At 48.2% G+C, this 21,475-nt stretch overlaps 1 protein-coding gene across 4 annotated transcripts; it reads left to right on the forward strand.

The window, feature by feature from the left end:
- Positions 1–1,445: 1,445 nt before the first annotated feature.
- Nrros (negative regulator of reactive oxygen species) lies at positions 1,446–20,198 on the forward strand. 4 transcript variants are annotated; one of them, XM_048454011.3, is made up of 4 exons: positions 1,446–1,587; positions 8,722–8,842; positions 15,217–15,337; positions 17,979–20,198. In XM_048454011.3, the coding sequence occupies exons 3-4, from the start codon at positions 15,230–15,232 to the stop codon at positions 19,947–19,949; spliced, it is 2,079 nt and encodes a 692-aa protein (XP_048309968.1). In that variant the 5' UTR covers positions 1,446–1,587; positions 8,722–8,842; positions 15,217–15,229; the 3' UTR covers positions 19,950–20,198. The 4 variants fall into 4 exon arrangements, with proteins under 4 accessions (XP_048309968.1, XP_048309966.1, XP_048309965.1 ...); XM_048454010.3 differs by having other exon boundaries at positions 1,487–1,638; XM_048454009.3 differs by lacking the exon at positions 8,722–8,842 and having other exon boundaries at positions 1,458–1,587.
- The last annotated feature ends 1,277 nt before the right edge of the window (positions 20,199–21,475 follow it).

Below are 21,475 nucleotides of genomic sequence, written 5' to 3' on the forward strand. Positions count from 1 at the left end.
AGCGTACACCCTGTCATGAAGTCAGGATACACAATGTGTGCAGAGCAGGAGGCCTCTGAGGTGGGAAAAGCTTGGGGTACGGGGAGCCTCACCCATGCCTTGAGGATGGAAAGGTCTGGGAAAGGCAGGGAGGAGATCATTCCCGCCAAGGAGGTCTCAGCACAGGGAGAATGGAGTGTGTCTGAGGAACTTCCAGGCAACCGAGACTAAAATGAGACCCTGTCTTAAGAGAAAGAAAAGTAGCTCAGCGGTGGTGGCGCACAGCTTTAATCCCAGCACTTGGGAGGCAGAGGTAGGTGGATCTCTGTGAGTTCGAGGCCAGCCTGATCTACAAAGCAAGTTTCAGGACAGCCAAGGCTATATTACAAAAAAATCATGTCTCGAAAAAAAAAACAAAGAGAGAGAGAGAGAGAGAGAGAGAGAGAGAGAGAGAGAGAGAGAGAGAGAAGTGGATGAGAAAATTAGGACTCAGACACCAGTGATTCTTAAACCAGATAGGCTAGAGTCTGACTAACAAGACTGGACTTTGTGTTGGCCATCTACTACTAGGGCTGGGACCCGCCCTTAAGTGTGGTTTGTATACCCACTGAGATTCCACTGGAGATCCTAATTTTTCCTTTGTAAATGGTTGGGGATGGAAGCTCATATCTGCTTCTCCAGATTTGGTTTGGATCTATGCAAGCCCTGTGCACACGACCACCATTGGCAGAGAACATTTTACACAGCAAATCAAACAACCTACCCATACTCAATAGAGCCAAGAAATTGATGGTACTGACAGTCTACAATGCAAGCTCCATTAGAAGCAAACCAAATTTTTCCTTTCCTTGTCTTCATCAGTTCTTCTTGCTTATTTGTTTGTGGCAGGGTCTCATGAACCCTAGGGAAGCCCCAAACTTGCTATTTATGACAGGACAATCTTACACTCTGATCCTCCTGCCTCAGCCTCTTCAGGGTTGGGATTACAGGTGTGGAACACCATGCCCAACTTTCTTTTCCATTTATTTATTTACTTAATTTTTTTTTTTAAAAAAAGCATGGTGCCCATAAAAATGATTGATAAAGACCAGCAGAGTAGATAAAAAACAAAGATTAATGGGTGGACAACCCTTCTAAATGGTAAACTGGTCCCCTTTTTTAATTAAATAAACTTGTGTTGCCCTTCACCAAATTCTGTCCCAACTTGATCCTTGGACAGAAGCGTGGAGACTTCCTGGGATAACCGACTACAAGCCAGGACTCCCAGCTCCCAGGCTCACCCACCGGGGAGGGAGCTTAGCGACCCTAACGTCTTCGCAGACTGCACCTGCGTGGTGACAACTCTGAAGGTCCTCCAGGGGCCCGCGTCCTTGTCCCATCCCCCGCGCCCCCCGCGGTCGCAGTTCCTTCTAAGACGCTTGCTGAGTGCTGAGTCGCTGAGCAGCGAGCTCTCCATGTGACTTCAGTTTCCGTCGGTTCCTTCCGCAAGTGCTAAAATAATCTGATGCCCCAGAGCGAGTAGGCAGCGCGGTAGCGGCAACTGCTGTCCAGGAGGCCCGGGCCCTGGAGACGATGCGCCCCACGGAGCCGCCTGGGCCTGCGGGAGCCGTGAGTATTTCGTGCGTGGGCTCACCGCCGGGCACCGCCAGGCTTCTCGAGGTGGGCGAGCTGGGAAAGGATTGGGTGGTGGGAGGTCAGGCAGCCCCCCTCCCCCCGCGCGCGCACACTCAGGCTCATTGTGAGTTGGGTTTGCGGTATCCAGATACCCCGCCTCTGGGCTGGATTTGGGGGCTACACCTCTGGTGTAGGTGGAAGTCCCTCCCTCAGGAACTCTTAGAGCTGAGAAAGGGGGTGTGATGTGGGAGAAGCACCTAGGGCTTTAGAACCAGCTGTGGTTGTGAAGAGGTCACCGAACCTTCTGAGCCTCCGTTTTCTCATCTGCACGATGGTTAATGCTCCTTGCTTGGTCTGAGTGACCGGACATAAAGAGACGAGGCTGCGAACACTCACCATGTGGGTGTTTGCGTTGTCTTTCTTGCCGGCACATCGACATAAATTGAGACCCACCATTACACAGGCAGTCGTAAGGATTTATCCGGATTTTCCAGGCTCAGCTGTGTGTTCAGCCAACAGATAGTGAAAGCCCTTCTCCTAGAGTCTTTGTCCAGGTAAAATCTACTGGGATGTTACTCTGATCTATCGCTATGGAGAGTCAGAGGGAGGCTAGAGCCAGGCTCCTACCTCCTGCCTCCTGTCCAGTATTCTGCTGTAGTCCTCTTGGCCTCTCCAGGCACAGACACACACCCATGTTCCCATAAACACCCAGGAGCCGGGCAGGAAGAAGCATTACCCTCAGAGCTGGCTCCACGTTGCTTGCTCTACGGAGATGAACACGTGCCCCACTGTGACAATTAGAACAGGCTTTCCAGGGTCCCTTTTTGCTACTGACTGTGAGGCACAAAGTTTCCATGGCTGCAGGTGTTTGGGGCCTTTCTAGCCTGGGGATCCCCCATAGGCTGTATATGTAAGCCTCAGAGTTCCTAGAGGGGTATAGATTCATGGGCCCAAGAAAAAAACCTCAACACCTGCCTTTAGGTTAAAAACAAAACCAAACATCCTCACAGAGAAGGCGCCTTCGTTTGATGGGTCCCTCGAGGGAGCTCTGTGGACGCTCACACGGACTCCATCTGGCTGTCCTGGAACTCACTACCCTATAGTTCTTAAGCCACTATCCAAGGGCTACAGGGGCATCCCAAACAGTGCTGGCTCTCTTTGTCTTTGTCCTGAGGAACACCGGCACTGGCCCGTCTGTCCCTGGTCTTCCAGACTTGAAAACAGACCCAGTGCAGACCCCAAGCTGCTTTCTGGTGGTGCATGTCCCACCACGGAGTGGAGGCCAGACTCTTCTGTGGATAACTGGTAGCTTGGGCCATGCTACATCCATGTGATAGGTGTGATAACCACCTATGTCAGGAGAGCTTTGATCATCTACCCCAGGACCTGCTTGTCTGTAACACAGTCCCAAGTGCCACTGACTTCTGCTCAGGTGTCATTTCAGTGACGACTTCATTAACCTATGGATGTGTCTCTGCCCTTGGTGGGATTTATTATTCCCTTCCCTCCAAACCGTTCTTTCCAGCCTCATAGCTGAACAAAGGTGATGTGTGCGGTCTGATAGGTTAGCCGGTGGTTCAGAAAGCTTGGAGAGGCAGAGAAGAAATGAAAGAGGACCATGGAGCTTCTATCTCATAATGCTGTGTGCAACTGCAAACCTGATCTCAAGGATCTAGAGATAAGATGGTTTTATCATTTATTTATTTGTTTCTACTTTTGGTAGCCTGGGGGATCGAACCCGGGTATTTGCACATGCTAGGCCAAGACTGTCCCAGTGAGGTGCATACTGGATCAGCCCTAGATAGGATTATTTAAACTGCAGGTGAACCTGAAAATGGTTTCATCCCAACAATAGGATTTGTTCTGTCATAGACCTGAAAAGTCTAAAGGCAGTTACTTCAGGCATGTCTAGATCCAGGTCTCAAAAAAAAAAAAATGCCACCAAGAATCCATCTGTCCTCTTCTGGCTTTGCTTTACCCTTACTGGGTATGTTCTGGAGGCAGAGACAAAGGCTACCTCAGCTTCCAGGTTAATCCCCACCAGTGTGACACATGAAGCAGGAGAAAAGGTCCTTCCCCTGAGTGGTGTTACTGTCCCTGGATTGATACTGTGCTGATATAAGCCAATCACTCACTCTGGGTAGGGGCACAAGAGGTTGTAACAGGGACAGCTTCCTTCATAGTCCCCACAGTGAGGAGCTGGGATCAGCCAAAAAGAAACAAAACCCAAAGAAACAAAAAGTTAGGCTTCTTAAGAAGGCCTGGAGTAGGGGAACAGTGAAATGTACTGCCTACTAAATTGCACGCCTAAAAAATGGTTACAGTAATACATTCTATGTGATACAACAGAGGGAGGGAGGAAGGGAGAGGGGGGAAGGGAGGGAGGGAGGGAGGGAGGGAGGGAGGGAGGGAGGGAGGAAGGGAGGATGTATGTGGTGTGTTTCCCCAAAAAGCAGTCCAGCAGTTGTTACCAGAAGCAGGAGAAACGAATGTGGGCAGATAGAGAGAACTTTCCAGGACTAACAGAATCAGGGCCTGAGAGCAAACTGTGTCTTCGGTGTGAGACTTCAGCCTCAGCAGAGGGGACAAAGGAGGAAGTAGGGACTTTGCCCTGATGGTCACCAGTGAGATGGGCAAAAAGGACAAGGCAGCGACCAGTGATGGGCTCAGTGTGGTCACAGAGTTCTGTGAGGTCCCGGGGGACTCCCCTCCTTCAGCCCCAGCCCCCACATTTACCACAATCAGGCTCTGTACTTGGGCTTGCCCTGCATTACTGCCTGCTCCTACCTCTAAGAAAGATAACCATCGGGGAGGGGATTTCTCCTCAGGAGATAGCATTTGGGGCTCTGACTTTGCACACTGCCTCTTCTCGGTGAGGCTTAGACATCTGAGGTAGCCCCAGTCGGTCTGTCCTGGCTTTTCTTGTTTCCTTTGGGTGAGAAGACTGAGGGCTGTCCCTCAGATGGCAAAATCAATGGTGAATAGCTCTCTCCCTGCCTGGTCTGGGGCCACCTTTTTCAACTTCAGGCGAGTTAATGGTCCCTGAAACACCCCCCATTCTCATTCACCCCTCCCCAACCCCGCAAGGCACTTGAAACTTCCACGTGGGACTGCCCAAATGGCCTTTCTCTTGCTCTGGTTTTTGACCTCTTCTTCTAGTCCTTAAACTGAAGCTTCTGTTTTGGCAATAATCTTGGCTTGTTTCTTTCTAATTCCGAGGACTTCAAGACTCTCTAGTCATTTAGCTCATTCCCCCAGAAGATCACGCTGCTTCCACGAAGGTGCTAATCAGAATATCAAAGATAGCATGGCATTGGTCAGAGAATAGATACTGTGGTTAGATATAGGATCTTAAGGGTTAGATGTCACCTCTTGGCCCGCTGAGTTATAGCGGCACTCCCAGAGTTCTAAGGTAGTAGCCAGCTATCTTGGCTAGAGGCTCCTGGCTACTCACCAACAAGTATATATCTACCTGTGCACTCCAGCTGAACATTTAAATGACAAACAAAACAGCTCCCCAGCAGGGGTTCCTCTGGCACCTTCTTCCTGGACTGAACTCGGCTCTCCATGACCTGAGTCACTATGAGTTGACAACCGCCTTTAGATTCCTTATCTGAAAAATGGAAATAATTAAGCAGGTTATCTGTGTGCCTGTGCTCAAATCCAGCATCATTATTTACCATGGTCAAAAGGTGATGAATGATGAATGGATAAATATGATTTGGTCGAGGCAGCACTCAGCTTTCAAAAGGAAATCCTGATGTGTGCCACAACCGGATGGGCCTTGGAAGGAAGGCTTCTGATGTAAGAGAATAGCTAGGACCCGATTCTCTTTAGAACAGGCAATCCCCAGAGGAAAATCCGTGGTTCCAGCTGTGCCAGAGAGGGGCGTGTGGGGAGGGATTTCAGATGACAAGGGTTTGAGGGCGGGCTGATGGGAAGGTTATGGCAATGGTGGGGTGGTTACCTAGCCATGTGAAGGTACTTAATGCCACGGAATTATGCTCAAGAGAGTTAAAGTGGTAAAATATACACATATGTTACCACAATAAGAAGAACACGGAAGTCACCCCTAGTGCATAGAACCCGTCGCTGATGTTAAATTGTGAATCGGGGTCTGAAGGGGTCTTCGTGAGCTCCAGCATTAATGTTACTGACTGAACACATTTACGACAGTTCTCTTAGCTTTATGCAATAATCTTCCAAATTTTCATTTTTTAGAAAGGTAATTTTTTTTTTTTAAAGATAGACTCTCACTATGTAACCCAGGCTGGTCTTTAGTTCTCCATCTTCCTACTTCAGTATTCTGAGTACTGGGATCACAGTCTTGTATCAGCATGCCTCATTTAGAAAGGATTTTTAAAAAAAAATCATAATATTCCTATTCCTCTGTGAATTCAAAAATCTTCCTCTCCTCCTCCTCTTCTTTTTCAGTTTATTTTGAAACAGGGTTTCTCTGTGTAGCTCTGGCTGTCCTTGAATTTGCTCTATAGACCAGGTTGACCTTGAATTTAGAAATCTGCCTGCCTCTACCTCCCAAATGCTGGAATTAAAGACTTGTGCCACCACCACCTGGCATCAGGAGAATTTTAATTTTTCTTAAGTTTATTTTTGAGACAGGACCTCACTCCGGAGCCCATGTTAACCTGAAATTTATGTAGCTCCTGTAGGTCTCAAGCTCATGACAATCCTCATGCCTCTGCCTCCTCGATGTGGGTCTTTACAGGTTTTTAAAATTTTGTATTTTTTTTTAATGTGCCTGAACAGAGGCCAAGAAGTCTTTGGATCCCCTGGGACTAGAGTTAACAGCAATAGTGTGAACTGCCATGGGGGTGATGAGAATCGAGCTCAGGTCTTCTGGAGGAACAGTCCGTGCTCTTAACTACTGAGCCATCTCCCCAACCTTCTTACAGCAAGGCTTAAAGTGTTAAATTGTTAATATGCACTCTGAAGTATTTGGGGAGAGAAGTACTGGTGACCACAGTGTGCGTGTGTTTGTTTGGTGCTGATGGCTGAACCATGCATGCAAGGTCCTTTTTCTGCCTCCCACCCTTTCTAAGTTTTGTTTTGAGAACAGGTCATAAAATTGCATAGGCTGGCCTCAAATTCACCATCTTCCTGCCTCAGCCTCCTGAATATTGGGATTACAGGAATGTACCACCATGCCCAGCAATTTGGTTTTTTAAAAAAATAGTTATTTAATTTTACCCGTATTGTATGTATGTGAGTGAGTGTGTGTGTGTGTGTGTGTGTGTGTGTGTGCACCATATGCATGCAGGAACCCATGATGTCAGAAGAGGGCATCAGATCCTGTGGAACTGTAGTTACAGGCAATTGTGAGTCGCCATATGGGTGCTAGGAACTGAACCCAACTCCTTTGCTAGAGCAACAAGTGCACTTAACCAGTGAGGCATCTCTCTCTTCCATGTCTATTTGTGCTGGGTTTTTTGTTTTGTTTTAGGGTTTATTTTTGTTGCTTTTTAATTGTATATGCGTGTACGTGCATGTGCCTATGGAGCCCAGAGCCATTTGATCCTCTGGAGCTGCAGATGTCATTGTGGGTGTCATTATGTCAGATGCGGGTAGAAACCAAATTTTGGTTCTCTGGGAGAGCAGACACATGCCTGATGGCTGAGCCATCTCTCCAGCTCCATGCAATCTATTTGCAAACATGATAAAAATAAGAGAAAGTGAAGGATAAGTAGAAAATATGATAAAATGTAAGAATAGTAAAATGTCATGAGCGGAATGTAGGTTGTAGGAATACAGTGGTCACTGGTCACAGGCTGTTTCAGTTTGGCTATGTGTTCAAGTTTTTTTCATATGTAAATGTCAGAGGGAAGTTAAGTTATTAATAATTAATAATCACTCAAATTGCTTCTCATAAACATAAAGTTAATAAAAAAACTGCAAGGATAGATAGGATTTTCTATATACATATCTACCTATCATCTATCTATCTATCTATCTATCTATCTAACTATCTATCTATATCTATCTATCATCTATCTGTCATCTATCTATCATCTATCTATCTATCTATCTATCTATCTATCCATCTATCCTATCAGAACATGTGGGCTGTCAAATTAGTCTTCAACTGGACTGTTTGGCTGTGAACAGGAGGAAGGTGCCTGAAGGATCAATGGGAATTTGGTAAAAGAAGACCACAGAAAGGGTCTTTCCTGCCGAGGAAACAGCTTGTGAAATGTGTGATTCAGCCAAGGACTGCATGTATCCCAGGGTGGTTGGGGTTTGTGGTATTGAGGTTGAGTTGATGCGGAACTCACAGGCTCGAGTTTGAACTGAGGCTCTTCGTTCACCAGGCATTTGGCCACACCCCTGTGTGGCTCAGGTCCCACAGGGATGCCCCACAGAGATGCCAGCGTTTCTACTGATCTGGGCGACAGTTAGGAGTCCCTGTCAGTTGTTGCTCTTTTGTCCCTTCTCAAAGAAGCCGTGTTGGGGAGTGGGTATTTTCATTCCCACTCCAGGATAAAATTAGCTGTGGTTAATCTCTGTGGTCTCTGTGCAGAGGACCCACAGACTCAGGGTGTCACCTCCCCAGGAAGCCCAAGATTCACAGGCATCTCCTGTAAATGGGACAGAACAGCTCCTTCAGCGTATTCCCCCCCCACCCCCCAGCACTGACTCCATTTGCTCAGAAGACCTACCTCCACTTCTCATTGGTTCAGATGATACCTGGCCTCACCAAGTCATGTATCTGCCCTCTGAGTGGGAGGAGAGGGCACGGCTGGAGGCTGTGGGGGCACTTGTAGTCCCCGATGCCATGTGCTTACATGGAAACCCTTGGCGTTTCCTTATGAAGACAAAGCTTTGCACGCATGCTCTTTACTGCTGTCTTGACCCAACCTTTTGCTGTGTTATTGCCACATGTGGCCACTACTGGAGAGGAGCCACGTGGGTCTAGGCCTTACCCTAGCCCCCTCCTTTACACCATGCTTTCCTGCTTCCTCTTGAAGAAGCATGGTGGCTTGCCCTTACTCTTGCAGAAGTCACCAGTGCAGGGGGGAAAAACCTGTGAAAGGAACTGAGAAACTAATGCAATACAGGTTGGGTGCCTGAGGAGACTATTTTCTCACATACCGATTCTTTTCTCGTGTACAGAGGGGATACTGGGAACCCGCTGCCTGCCACAGTGAGCCAGATGCGATCTCTCAAGTGGGAGCACGTTTGCAGTCTTGAAGATCTGTGGCTAGATATGTTCTGTGGCCGTAGATTGGACAAAGTAAGCTGACCTCTGTTGGTTTGGATGGGATGGCCCTGACCACATGGGGAGTCCATTTACATCTCTGTGGCCCTGAGAAATGGAGTCTGAGGAGGTAGTAAGTGCTTGAAGCAAGCAGTTGCTCGCTCTAGGAAATGCTCAGTGAGGGGAATTGCTTCTGTGACCTTCAAGCCTCTATTCAAGCAGCGGCTAGGATGGAGGCTGGCGGGACCTGGTTCATTTGCCCAGGAGATTCCTTGGCATCCGCATTTGGCAAATGGCCACCTGCCCACATCACTCCATCCCTATGTTAGGATTTCCAGCTATAAAACAGTGCTAAGTGATCCCGTGGGAAATTGTGCTGCTAGTTTTTGGTTAACTTGACACAAACTAGAGTCATGTGGGAAGAGGGAACCTCACTTGAGAAATGTTTCCATCAGATTGCCTACAGGCAATTGTAGTGCCTGTGCCACTACAGGATGGTGTGCAAGCCAGGAACTAGGCTGGAGCCTTAAAAATATACAGAGACAGACAGAGACGCAGGGACACGGGTGCCTAGGAGCAGCTTATAAAGGGATCCTTAACTGATAGCTACGCCCCAGCTCTTGGGATTTTTAGCTGTAAAACCCACCAGAATTCACTCCCCTGCCATCAGGGTCTCGTGCTCAGAGCAGCTGCAGGCACAGGTAAACAAGTTGTTTTGCTCAGTTCACTTCAGCAGGCAAAGGGTCTGAGACAAGCAAAGAAAGTCAAGGGGCCAGGGGTCTGCAGCCCCCAACAGGCAAGTCTGGGGAACATTTATTATTTTTTTTACTGATGAGGGAGGGCCCAGCTTTCTGGGGATGGTGATACCCTTGGGCATATGGTCCTGGGTGCCATGAGAAAACAGGTTGAGCAACCCATGTAGAGCCCGTGTAGAGCAAGTCGGGAAGCGGCAGTCCTCCATGGCATCTGTTTGAGTTCCTGCTTCCAGGTTCCTGCCTTGAGTTCCTGCCATGACTTCCCTCAGCTGTAAGCTGAAATAAACCCCTTCCTCCCCGAGTTGCTAATTTGGCTATGGAGCTTATCACAGTAATGTTGAGGTTCTTAGTTAGAAACCTAGCCAGGACAGAAATGCTACCTTTTCTCAAAAGGGTGGTCAACTACAAAATTTGGATTAAAACTTACTTGCTAGAGGGGTCTGTTTCAACTCTTTACCTGCCTGTCCAACCCATGTCCCAGAGACCAGCATGGCGGGACCCGGTATGAAGACGTTATCCTTCCCTAGATGTGCTGAGCGTAGGCTGGTTGACAACTCGTGAGGTGTTGCCAGGATGCTGCCTTTTGGAAATTCTTTTTAAACCTAATCCAGTTTAGGTTTGAGCACTGCTATTCCCATTTTATTGGAGAAGAAACTTTTTGAATTGGAATTATTGAATTAAAAAGAATGCATACATACGTCGAAGACCTATCATCCATTGTATAAAGTTGTCTTCCAGAAAAAAAGTGTATTTTAAATCTCATATTCTTTATTTTTTAATTTTGAGAAATTTCAAGTCATAGAAAAGTTAAATGAAAGTATAATGATTTTTTAAAAGCACAATGTTAAAATGACCAATTGGCTGACTAATTTAGTTAGAATTTTCCATTTACCCTGACTAAGCCACTGATTGTAGAATTTATATATATATATATATAATTGATATATATAATTGAATATATATATATAATTGATGGTCAATAATACTATCTTTCTTTGTTTTTTGAGGAGGAGACGCAATCTGTTCCCAGAATGCCTGGAATTCATGGCAGTCCTCTTGTCTTGGCCTTGTGGGATTATAGATGTGAATCACTACACTGGGCACATCTTTCACCCTTTAAGAATCCAAGTCCATTGTTTGGTAGGGCAGTACAGCCTGGATCCATGGGGTTTTTGACTGGCTTCGGGGCCTGCACTCTCTCCTGGGGGCTGTGAAGACAGAGCACTGTGCTTCAGTGTATCACACCTGTAGCTCAGAGCTCACCGTGGGAGCCTCGAGGTTTAAACTTGGCTGAGTGTTGGAGTCCTGCTAGTCTTGTGCTAAGAATCAAAAGAAGTAAGCCTGCTTGCCTGGAGCTTTTCCATGGCACTTCCTGGTTCCCAGGGCTGTTGGAGAAGCTAATGTTCTTTACCCTGTGGTCTCTGACCCTCCCCTTTCTTCCAAGATCCCAGGTGGCAGTGCCCTTTACTCTTCCACAAAGGCAGACCCTTCCCTCAGATGTAGTCACATCCTCTATGTGTTCATAGTGTCACCTTCCCGCGCTGACACCGCACACCTGTTTCTGATGGTTCGCATCCCCCCCAATCCATCCATACTGTCTCTAATACCAAACACCTCTGACAGCGCCTGCTTTCTTCTCCACAAAGCCTCTTTATTTAAGGCTTGTTTCACTTCTCTGATTACCTGAGGAGAAAGTTAATTATGTGATAATGCACGCACGACACTTGCTAATAGCTCCTTCGGCAAAGACACTGCAGTCCCTTGCCTGGCAGCCTTGGTATGGGAGCCACAGCTGGAGGGGCAGAGAGGTGAAGAAGGCAGATGTGTGCGGGAGAGGGTCGCTGGGGTTTTCCAGCGAGACGTGAAAGCTGCACTGGTCATCTTGACCACTGCGGTGTAGTGTGTCCAAGGAGCTTCCTTCAGGTCTGTGGTCCAGAAGAGCATTTCCAACCTGAAAGTTACTGCTTTGAGAGCCTGTTACCCTTTCTCGATAATTCCATGCCTCTGTTTCGTTTCAGTCCCAGGACTTGCCCCTGGGCCCTTACACAGGCTCTGGTGCACTCGACTGCTGAGCTACATCCTGGCCCAACGAAACCAGCCCTTTTTTTTTTTTTTTTTCATTTTGAGAGTCAAAAAGTTGACCCGACTAGCCTCAAAGTTGTGATCCTTCTGCCTCAGCAGGAACCATCACCTCTGGTTCTGTATTTTCATTGAACACTGCTTCAAAACCATTTTCTTTCTTTTTTAAGATGTATGTATGTATGTAGTGTTCTACCTACATGTATGTCTGCAGGCCAGAAGAGGGCACCAGATCTCATCACAGATGGTTGTGAGCAACCATGTGATTGCTGGGAATTGAGCATGTGGTTGCTGGGAATGGAACTCAGGATGAGCAGGCTGTGATCTTAACCACTGAGCCGTCTCTCCTGCCCCTCAAGGTCAATTTCATTTGCATCATTAGCTCAGAAAGGAAACAGAGGTCACCTGGACTATTTCAAACAGGCGATGTCATGCAGGAGACTGGCAGAAGATGATGGCAGAGGCTGAGCCTCTTGCTGTGTAGGAATCTGTGCCCTAGGTAGGAGGGAGGGAGGAGGGATGGTGGTCCCAGAGACGGGTCACCAGGGATATCTCAAGGGGAGAGGGAAGGGAGAGATATTTTGAATCCTCCACTCTCCTGCCTTCTAACTTCCCAGCAGTGCTCCTGATAGCCAAAGATGCTGTGGGCCAGCTGCCACAGGCTTGCAGAGCCTTCTGTGCCTGTTTAGTGAGCAGAGCAAGGCAGGATGAGATCATCGCTCTGAGGATGGAGAGCTCTTTACCAGCGCAGTCATCTGCCCCTGGGCCACCCTATTCTTTTCTTTAAAACCAAACAAATAAACATTTATTTTTAGTTATGTGTATGTGTGGGTACGAGCACATACACGTGTGCATTGAGGGGAGGGGTTGTGCCCTTTGAGGCCAGAGGCATTGGATCTCTTAGAGCTGGAGTTGCAGGAGGTTGGGAGCACACGATATGGGTACTGGGGATCAAATCCTCAGCCAAAGCAGTAAAACGATTAACCGTTGAGCCATCTCCCCAGCCCCTTGTCTTATTCTTGCTTCTCAATACAGACTTTTTAATCCAGCCTTTCCGAGTAGATTGTTGAATTGGCACAGCTGAGCTGTCGCCCCTCTAGCCGTGTTAGTCACTGTATTTTTCCTGTACCACCCTAGAGACGATACCTAACAACAGCCACACAAGCTGTCGGCGCTATTTGGAATTCATAAATAATAATTAGGTTGTCAGCGGCTTCCACTGTTGATGAAGCACTTGCAGCATAAGTGCCTCCTGTGCGGCTCTCACGAGGTCTGCGAGGGGTTAGTAGTGCGCCTGTTTTACGGGGGGGATTCGCCAAGACTTGGAGACTCTGTAAAAGTTATGGAGAGTGGAGGCAGAATTTAAACTCTGGACTGTCCAGGTTCCAAACTCTATAATCTCATGACAATTCCGTCACTTAATGCCAGATGCTGCCCTTGTGGGCCTGGCATTTTTTTCCCCTCTGGGCTAGTTGGCTGAGTTTAGGAGGAGAGAATATTTTAAATTTTGCGAACATTTTGGTGTCTCACAAATTTAAATTACCCTGGGTATAGTGACCCGTGCTCATCCAGCGTGCCAGTCTGAGGTGTCGTGAGCCCCTAGAGAGCTGCCCTCCTGCCCTTCACACCTCCGAGTTTAGCTTGTCAGTATTCAGCGTACAGCTGCGTGTAGCAGCCCACGCATGACAGGAAGTGGAGAAAAGACTTTACTGTGCTGACAATTCCCATTTCCCCATCTCTCCTCCGAGAGCTTCAGGACATTCAGTGAGATGAGAACGTGAGTGAGCGATTTTTAGCGTCCTTGGCATTTACGAATTGGCAGCCTTACCTCAGGATGGGCGGGGATCCCAAAGTTTCAGGGGTGCTTGTGTGTGTGTGTGGGAGGGTGCCGGAGGACACTGAGGACAGGAGTCCAGATGGCTCCGCAAATGCCATCTGTGTCCTGTGCCGGCCGTGAGGTAATAGTTCCCGCACAGGTGCAGGAATAGGAAGAGGGCCTTGGAAGGGATTCCCAGAGGCTCACGCGGACTGATCCTGGGTTGTTTCTGCAGTGTAGAGAACCAGTCTGGCCTCCAGTAAGAGCTGGAGCTGATTTGAGTGGTTTCACTTGGTTTTTTGATAGTCTGTTTTCAACAGGGAACGGTCAAATCTGACTAAGATGTTAAATCACCCTTTGGGATGAGTAGACATACTAGAAGGAAGGCTAGGAGGGGCCAACGGTGGTCAGCATGTGCCAGCAGAAAGGTCTGTGAGTGGTGTGGAAGGTGAGGAGGTTCATGTTTAGCATGGTGCTGCTGCTGACCCAGGGAGAGACCGAAGGGCTGCTCTCTCTCTCTGGTCCTTCTTGCAGGTATCCAGGCAAGAATGGGGCAGATGGGATGCTGGACCAGGCTCTTGCTCTTGATGGGGGTAGAGGAGGGCAAGGATGCCACTGGGCTCTCAGATCTCACACTTGGAGGGCTGTCCATGATATTCCATCTAGGGGGAAAAGCTCCCTGGTTACCCACCCTGGAGCTCAGAAGGGGGACCTGGGCTGCTCTTACCCCTTGATACTCAGATTTGGAACCCTGGATAGACCAGCATTACACTTGGACCTTTGTTGCCCTGAGATTTGTGAAGGTGGTGCTGTTACCTCTTCATTGGAGGCTCTGTTGATAGATGTATCATTTCAAGCCATGCATCACTGCTGTTCTTTCTGCATTGGCCAGACAGGAGGGCCATAACCACACCAGATTGCTTTTTGATTTTCTCAAGTTTTTTTTTCCTTATCTAGGTGAAAATATGAACATCCTTTTATGGATGGGCTATATTTAAGTGAGCTAACCAATGTGACAGACTAATTTCTGAAAGCCTTTCTTCTTCTTTTTTCTTCTTCTTTTTTTGGTTGTTGTTTGTTTGTTGTTGTTTTCCGTGACACAGTTTCGCTATGTAGCTCTGGCTGTCCTGGAACTCACTCTGTAGACCAGGCTGGCCTCAACTCAGAGATCCGCCTGCCTCTGCCTCCCAAGTGCTGGGACTGAAGGTGGGCGCCATCACTACTAGGCTTCAAAGTCTTCTTTCAGCAAAGCAATTGATCTGTCGGGGTCCAGAGGCTACAATCAGTGTTTCTATACTAGTTTATCCTTCCTTTGCCCAGGCACTCATCCACTCATTCATTCATTCACTCATTCATTCATTCATGGAATAGATCTCGAGCTCATGCCTGCATCAGGCAGAGATGAGCTTCAGAGAGAGAGAAAACTGCAGGCTGACAAAACACAGGAAACTCTCGGTGACCTCAGGCCTGGTACTCAACCAAGGCCTTTGCGTCTCCTGTCCTGTCCCTTTGGGGTTTCAGAGGTCAGCCACCTGCCCACTGAATGGCACAGACAAAATGAAATGAGCTCTCACCGGTGGTGTCAGCGAAAGGTTAAATGTGTTGGCTGAGCTGAGAAACTTGAATAATTTGTGGTTTTCCACCTCCTTGTAGCTGTGGGCCTCCAAGAGATACTCGCAGAAGCTAGCTGATTCCTTCTGCCCGTGCTGAGTTCGTGGCTAACCCGTCTGATTCAGTTTGTCCTGGTCTTCTGTCCACAGTGCTGCGCTTGAGATGGAGTTCCTGCCCCTTTGGCTCTGCCTGGGTTTTCACTTCTTGGTTGTGGAATGGAGGAACGGAAGTGGGACAGCCGCTGCAGCTTCCCAAGGAGGCTGCAAGGTGGTGAGTTTCCCCCTGGATTCTGCTCTCTCTTTGGCCCCTGTCCTCATGAGGCTTGCTTAGTCTGCTTAGAAAGCTGATGCCTTGTCAATCAAAGGGCAGTCTGACTCCGTGTGTACTGGCCTAGCAGCATACCTGCCCAGTGCAGTGTGCTTACTGCTCCTTAGCAGGAGATTTCAGGACTGCACTTGGGAAGGACCCGGAAGTCCCTCCACCACCTTTTCATGTGTATTGTCAGCAGGAGGCCCCAGAAACAGGCCTAGTCAGCCACCAGGAGCAGAACGCCTGGCTCCGCTAATGTTACCAGAGTCCCTGAGGGAGACACACCAGCACTGGAGAAGTCCCGCCTGCGAGTTCATGTGTGAGCCAACACAAGCGCTTCAGCAGCTCCACAGAGAGCACTCTGCCCAAACTGTATTAAAGTGCCATGTTCACGTTGGTTGTAAGCTTTGCTTAAGCTTCTGAAAGTCCAGAGGCAGGTTGTCCTGAGCCTTTACATTTGTCTTTTGAGGACTCCCTACCTGCACATGAAGATACATTTAGGTTATCACTGAGCTCAGTTCCAGAAATTTGCCTATAACTGAAGGATGTCAAGGGTCTGTGTGAGAAACTCATGCCTACTCAGCATTCCTCAAGCCCAAGAACTGGAAAGACAAATTGGAAGCCAGGCTTAATACTTACATTCAAGATTTTTTTTCCAGTATATTTGGTGCCAGGGAAAGATAGTGTTCTTGAAGCTGATTAATCTCAAACATTGTGGCTATCATGGTTCTAAACTGCTTGTGGCGACCAGTAGCCAATGTACTTGAGGACACCCCAGTGTAGTGCAGGGGTCACCAGCCAGACTGGCCAGGCCTAAACCCTATAGCCTCACCACTGCTTAGCTGATGGTCCTGAAGTCGCTCTATGATAGTTCCTTCATCTATAACATAGAAACAACAACAACAACAACAACAATAACAATAATAATAATAATAATAATAATAATAATAATAATATTTGCTGGCCATGGTGGCACATATCTGTCAAGCCTATACTCAGGAGATGGAGGCAAAAGAGTCAAGAGTTCAAGGCCAGTCTCAGTTACATTTCAAGTTCAAGACCAGTCTGGGAGACATGAAATCCGATCAATAATGATAACAATGGTAATAAACTAATCATTTCTAACAATGATATCATGACACCAGGCTCTTTTGATGATTGAATGAATTTACAGCAAGCATTCACAATGATGCCTGATATGTAGGTTTTTTAACCAGTTATCATTTATTATGTTATTATCAGTGGCAGCCCAGCTACATATGACGGCCACCATTCCCCTCCAAAGGCAATGAATGATTTCACATCACAATAGCTCTTTTGGGGGTGACTAGGCATAGGAAGAGAAGGGAACAGAGCCTCTTTTTAGGGCTCAGTCTGGTGGGGAGCTGTAGAGCTTGACCATCAAGGAGGTCAAAGAAAGGGTTTCCTCTGGCCCTTAGGATTTGAGGAGTCTGAAAGCTCCGATACTAGTCTCTATTACATCAGCCATCTGGCCTTGCCTTAAAATGGCCACGGGAAGGCTTCCTGTGTGCTCCGGTAACCACAGGGTCCTTTGCAACACTTTGGTGGGTCCGTGGGAATTACAAAGATCTGAACCTCCTTGGACTACAGCAACTGTGGAGGAACAGGGTCCATCACAGGCTGAGGAAAGTCACTACGCACAGTGGTCTTCAGGGAGGCCTCAGGAAAATGCAGAGATGACATCGGTCCCGGGGCAGAGATTCAATCTGTAAAATTGTTAGTTCTTCACACATTAATACAATCCCAAGGTAAATGCTGTGGGCTTTGGGAGGGGGCATGGAGGTAGGAAGGAACCTGGCAAGTTCATTCTAAAGTCTATCCTGAAATTAAAAAAACAACAACTCAAGTGTTCAACAATGAGCAGCCTAATTAATTAGCGCACATTGGTAATTACAGCTGATATGCCAACACTTATTAGCCATAATAAATGTGATTTACATAGGCAATCACACTCAATCCTCAGGGTGCAAAAAACCTATGAGCAAATTACAACTATAATGGTTGGTGACTTTTATCTGAGGGAGAAGCTGAGGTTATATGAGTTTCTTTTTTTCTTCTTTTGATATAACGTCTCTCGATATAGTCCTGGCTGGCCTGAAACTTGCTCTGTAGACCAGGATGGCCTCAAACTCACAGAGATCCATCTGCCTCTGCCTTCTGGGTTCTGGGTACTTCACCACGCCCAGTAAAAAAGCTTTACCTTTTTTTTGTATTTTAATGTAGCATCAATTTTTTAGTTATTATGTTTTATTTTAATAACCTATTAAAGAATTTGAGACTGTAAGAGATTAGTTCCTTGCCCAGGGTCAAATTAACATATGCAAAGTAGAAATTCATACTTGAGTTCTGGCTCCAAACCTGGGTGTTGTCCTTTTCTTGGGACTCCTCACTCCACTTTGTCCTTGGAGATTGGGCCATTTGGTACTCACGTGTAAGTAAGAAACACCTTGTTCTACTGGCCAACCTATAGGAAGCAATGACATTGCTCTTCTTAACAGGTTTTTTTTCCTGGGTACCTAACTGACATCTTCTGGCTAGCTAATGGCTTTTGCAAACTCCATATGTGTGTTTTTGGACCTAGGTGGATGGAGTTGCTGACTGCCGGGGGCGGAACCTTGCTTCGGTACCCAGAAGCCTCCCATCACATTCCTGGACACTCATTCTGGATGCCAACCCTCTCAGGGTCCTGTGGAATCATTCCCTCCAGGCCTACCCACACCTGGAGAACCTCAGCCTGCACAGCTGTCACCTGGACCGTATTGGCCACTACGCCTTCCAAAGGCAAGGCCGCCTACACAGCCTGGGCCTGGCAGACAACCGCCTCTTCGAGAACTACAAGGAGACAGCGGCAGCTCTCCAAACCCTGCTAGGACTTCGGAGCCTGGACTTGTCTGGGAACTCCCTGACCGAAGACATGGCAGCCCTCATGCTTCAGAACCTCTCCTCGCTGGAGGCTGTGTCCCTGGCCAGGAATACCCTCATGAGGCTTGACGACTCTGTCTTTGAGGGCCTGGAGCACCTCAGGGAACTGGATTTGCAGAGAAACTATATCTTTGAGATTGAGGGTGGTGCTTTTGATGGCTTGACCGAGCTGAGGCACCTCAACCTTGCCTACAACAACCTCCCCTGCATTGTGGACTTCAGGCTCACACAGTTGCAGTTCCTCAATGTCAGTTATAACATCCTGGAGTGGTTCCTGGCAGCCAGGGAGGAGGTGACCTTTGAACTGGAGATACTGGACCTGTCTCACAACCAATTGCTCTTTTTCCCCCTCCTGCCCCAGTGCAGCAAGCTGCACACCCTCCTGCTGCGGGACAACAACATGGGTTTCTACAGGGACCTGTATAACACCTCCTCGCCTCAGGAGATGGTGGCCCAGTTCCTTCTTGTGGATGGCAACGTGACTAATATCACCACTGTCAACCTCTGGGAAGAGTTTGCCTCCAGCGACCTGTCAGCCCTTCGCTTCCTGGACATGAGCCAAAACCAGTTCTGGCACCTGCCAGATGGTTTCCTAAAGAAAACACCATCCCTTTCCCACCTGAATCTCAACCAAAACTGCCTGAAGATGCTCCACATTCGGGAGCATGAGCCCCCAGGCGCCCTCTCTGAGCTCGACGTGAGCCACAACCAGCTGGCAGAGCTGCGCCTGGCTCCAGGGCTCACTGACTGCCTCAAGAACCTCCAAGTGTTCAACCTGAGCTCCAACCAGCTCCTGGGAGTTCCCACCGGCCTGTTTGACAGTGCCAGCAACATCACTACAATTGACCTGAGCCACAACCAGATCTCACTCTGTCCCCAGATGGTGCCCTCAGACTGGACAGAACCTTCAGGTTGTGTGGATTTCAGAAACCTGGCCTCTCTGAGGAGCCTCTCTCTGGAGGGCTGTGGGCTGAAGGCATTACAAGACCGCCCATTCCAGGGTACCTCCCTCACTCATTTAGACTTGTCTAGCAACTGGGGGATTCTGAATGGGAGCATCAGCCCTCTCTGGGCTGTCGCCCCTACGTTACAAGTCCTGGCTCTCAGGAATGTGGGCCTCAGTTCTGGCACTGCAGAGATGGACTTCTCTGGGTTCAGGAATCTGAGGGAGCTGGATCTTTCGGGAAATTCCTTGACTAGCTTCCCAAAGTTCAGTGGCAACTTGGCCCTGCAGACTCTCGACCTCCGCAGAAACTTCCTCACAGCCCTTCCTCAGAGGACTGTGTCTGAGCAGCCACTGAGGAGTCTGCAGGCCATCTACCTCAGTCAGAACCCTTACGACTGCTGTGGGGTGGAAGGATGGGGGGCCCTACAGCACTTCAAGACTATTGTAGACTTGGCCATGGTCACTTGTAACCTCTCTTCTAAGATCATTCGTGTAGTCGAGCTGCCCGAAGGCATGCCTCGGGACTGTAAGTGGGGGCAGGTGGACACTGGCCTGTTCTACCTCGTCCTCATTCTGCCTAGCTGCCTCACCCTGCTGGTGGCCTGCACCGTCATCTTCCTCACTTTTAAGAAGCCTTTGCTTCAGGTCATCAAGAGCCGGTGTCACTGGTCCTCCATATACTGACCTATGTGCCAAGGTTAGGAATTTGATCGGTGCACATAGGGAAGGCTTTCTCTGACGGGTCTCCACATCTGTCAATGCTGAGTGTGACCCACTGAAAGTTAAATTAAAATTTCATAAAATTTCAATCGTTAGTCCCCTTAAATTCTCCTCCCACCCTTGTGGTTTATGCTCATCATCCTAGTGGAATATTTATTAAGTGGCATTCTGTTAGAATAAAGGGCGTGGCTCGTAAATATTTTTTAAATCAAATGCATCTTGTGTAATATCCTTTAATGGTTTCCTTTGGGTTATTTTTCAATGATCTTTCTTTGGTGACATCTATGGAGGCAAAGGGTGTCAGTCTGATGCTACTTGACAACACATACATCTTCCACTGCATGCCCAGGAGATTTGCCGAAGACAAGAATCCCAAGGATTCTGCTGGAGGGTGTGGCACCAGATGTGAATTCCCCACTCTGGCAATGCCTGAGAAAGGGCCAGTGGCAGGGCCCTTTCCAAGGGTACTGGGTTCACATGTGGAGTCCCTAGCTGGCAGCCATGATGCTTCCACGGACAAGCTAGGAGAATGGTAACTCAGCCTGAGTTCTGCCTGTCTGTGAGCCAGAGGTTGTGCTTGCTCTGAGGGAAAGCAGAGGAAATGCAGAAAGAAAGGAAGCCACATCCTGCCACCTGTGGACCTTCCTACTTCACATCCATCACATTAGCAACATTCAGCACCGGCTTCCTGAAAAGGCCGAATATTCCTGTGCTCCTCCCTGGGGACAACGCAAGGTCGCAGAGGCTGTCATTTCGGTAGGAGCGAGTTTACACAGCTGTCGCTGCTCATCTCCACTTTCTAAGTCAGTCACGAGAGAACCATACGAAGGGGCAAGTGCAGTTGAGGGGACAGAAACCGATTGCCGTTGCTGAGCAGACTGATGTCAACGGAACTGTTAAGGCAAATCAGAAAATCGGTGGCCTTAACTTGGCAAGGCAGAAGTCTTCCTTGCTTTGTACGCAACTGTCCAGTAAGTCACCATGTTCCGTGGCATCAGTGGCAACCCTTAGGTGACATTAGATGTTGCCTTTACAGTCATCCATCTTTTCTGTCAGTGGCTTGACACATCCTGTGTAACCTTTGCCTAGTGCTTCCTGTGTTCCTGACGCTGCCTTGAAGCCTCCGCCCTGCTCTTAGTGAGCAGAGCTTTCTCAGTCTCTGCTCACTAAGTCAGACTCTCACAATCTCCCCATTAATCAGATCCACCCCCTGGGGCCCTGCTGTTTTCCAGAGCGATGGCTAACTTCTTAGACAAAGGAACGTAGCTGGATGGCAGTGGTGGCACAAGCTTTTAATTTCTGTACTCAGGAGGCAGAGGCAGGCGGATCTACAGAACAAGTTCCAGAACAGCCAGGGCTACAACAGAGAAACCCTGTCTCAAAAACAACAACAACAAAGGAACTTATCCGTGACTAGTCTTGAGTTAGTATGCCAGTCTTGTGTCAGCTGGTGCTTTTAGTTTCTCACAACAAAAGATCGATTAGATTCT

Source organism: Myodes glareolus, chromosome 2, assembly GCF_982192425.1.
Source record: "Myodes glareolus chromosome 2, mMyoGla1.1, whole genome shotgun sequence".
NCBI lineage: Eukaryota > Metazoa > Chordata > Mammalia > Rodentia > Cricetidae > Myodes > Myodes glareolus.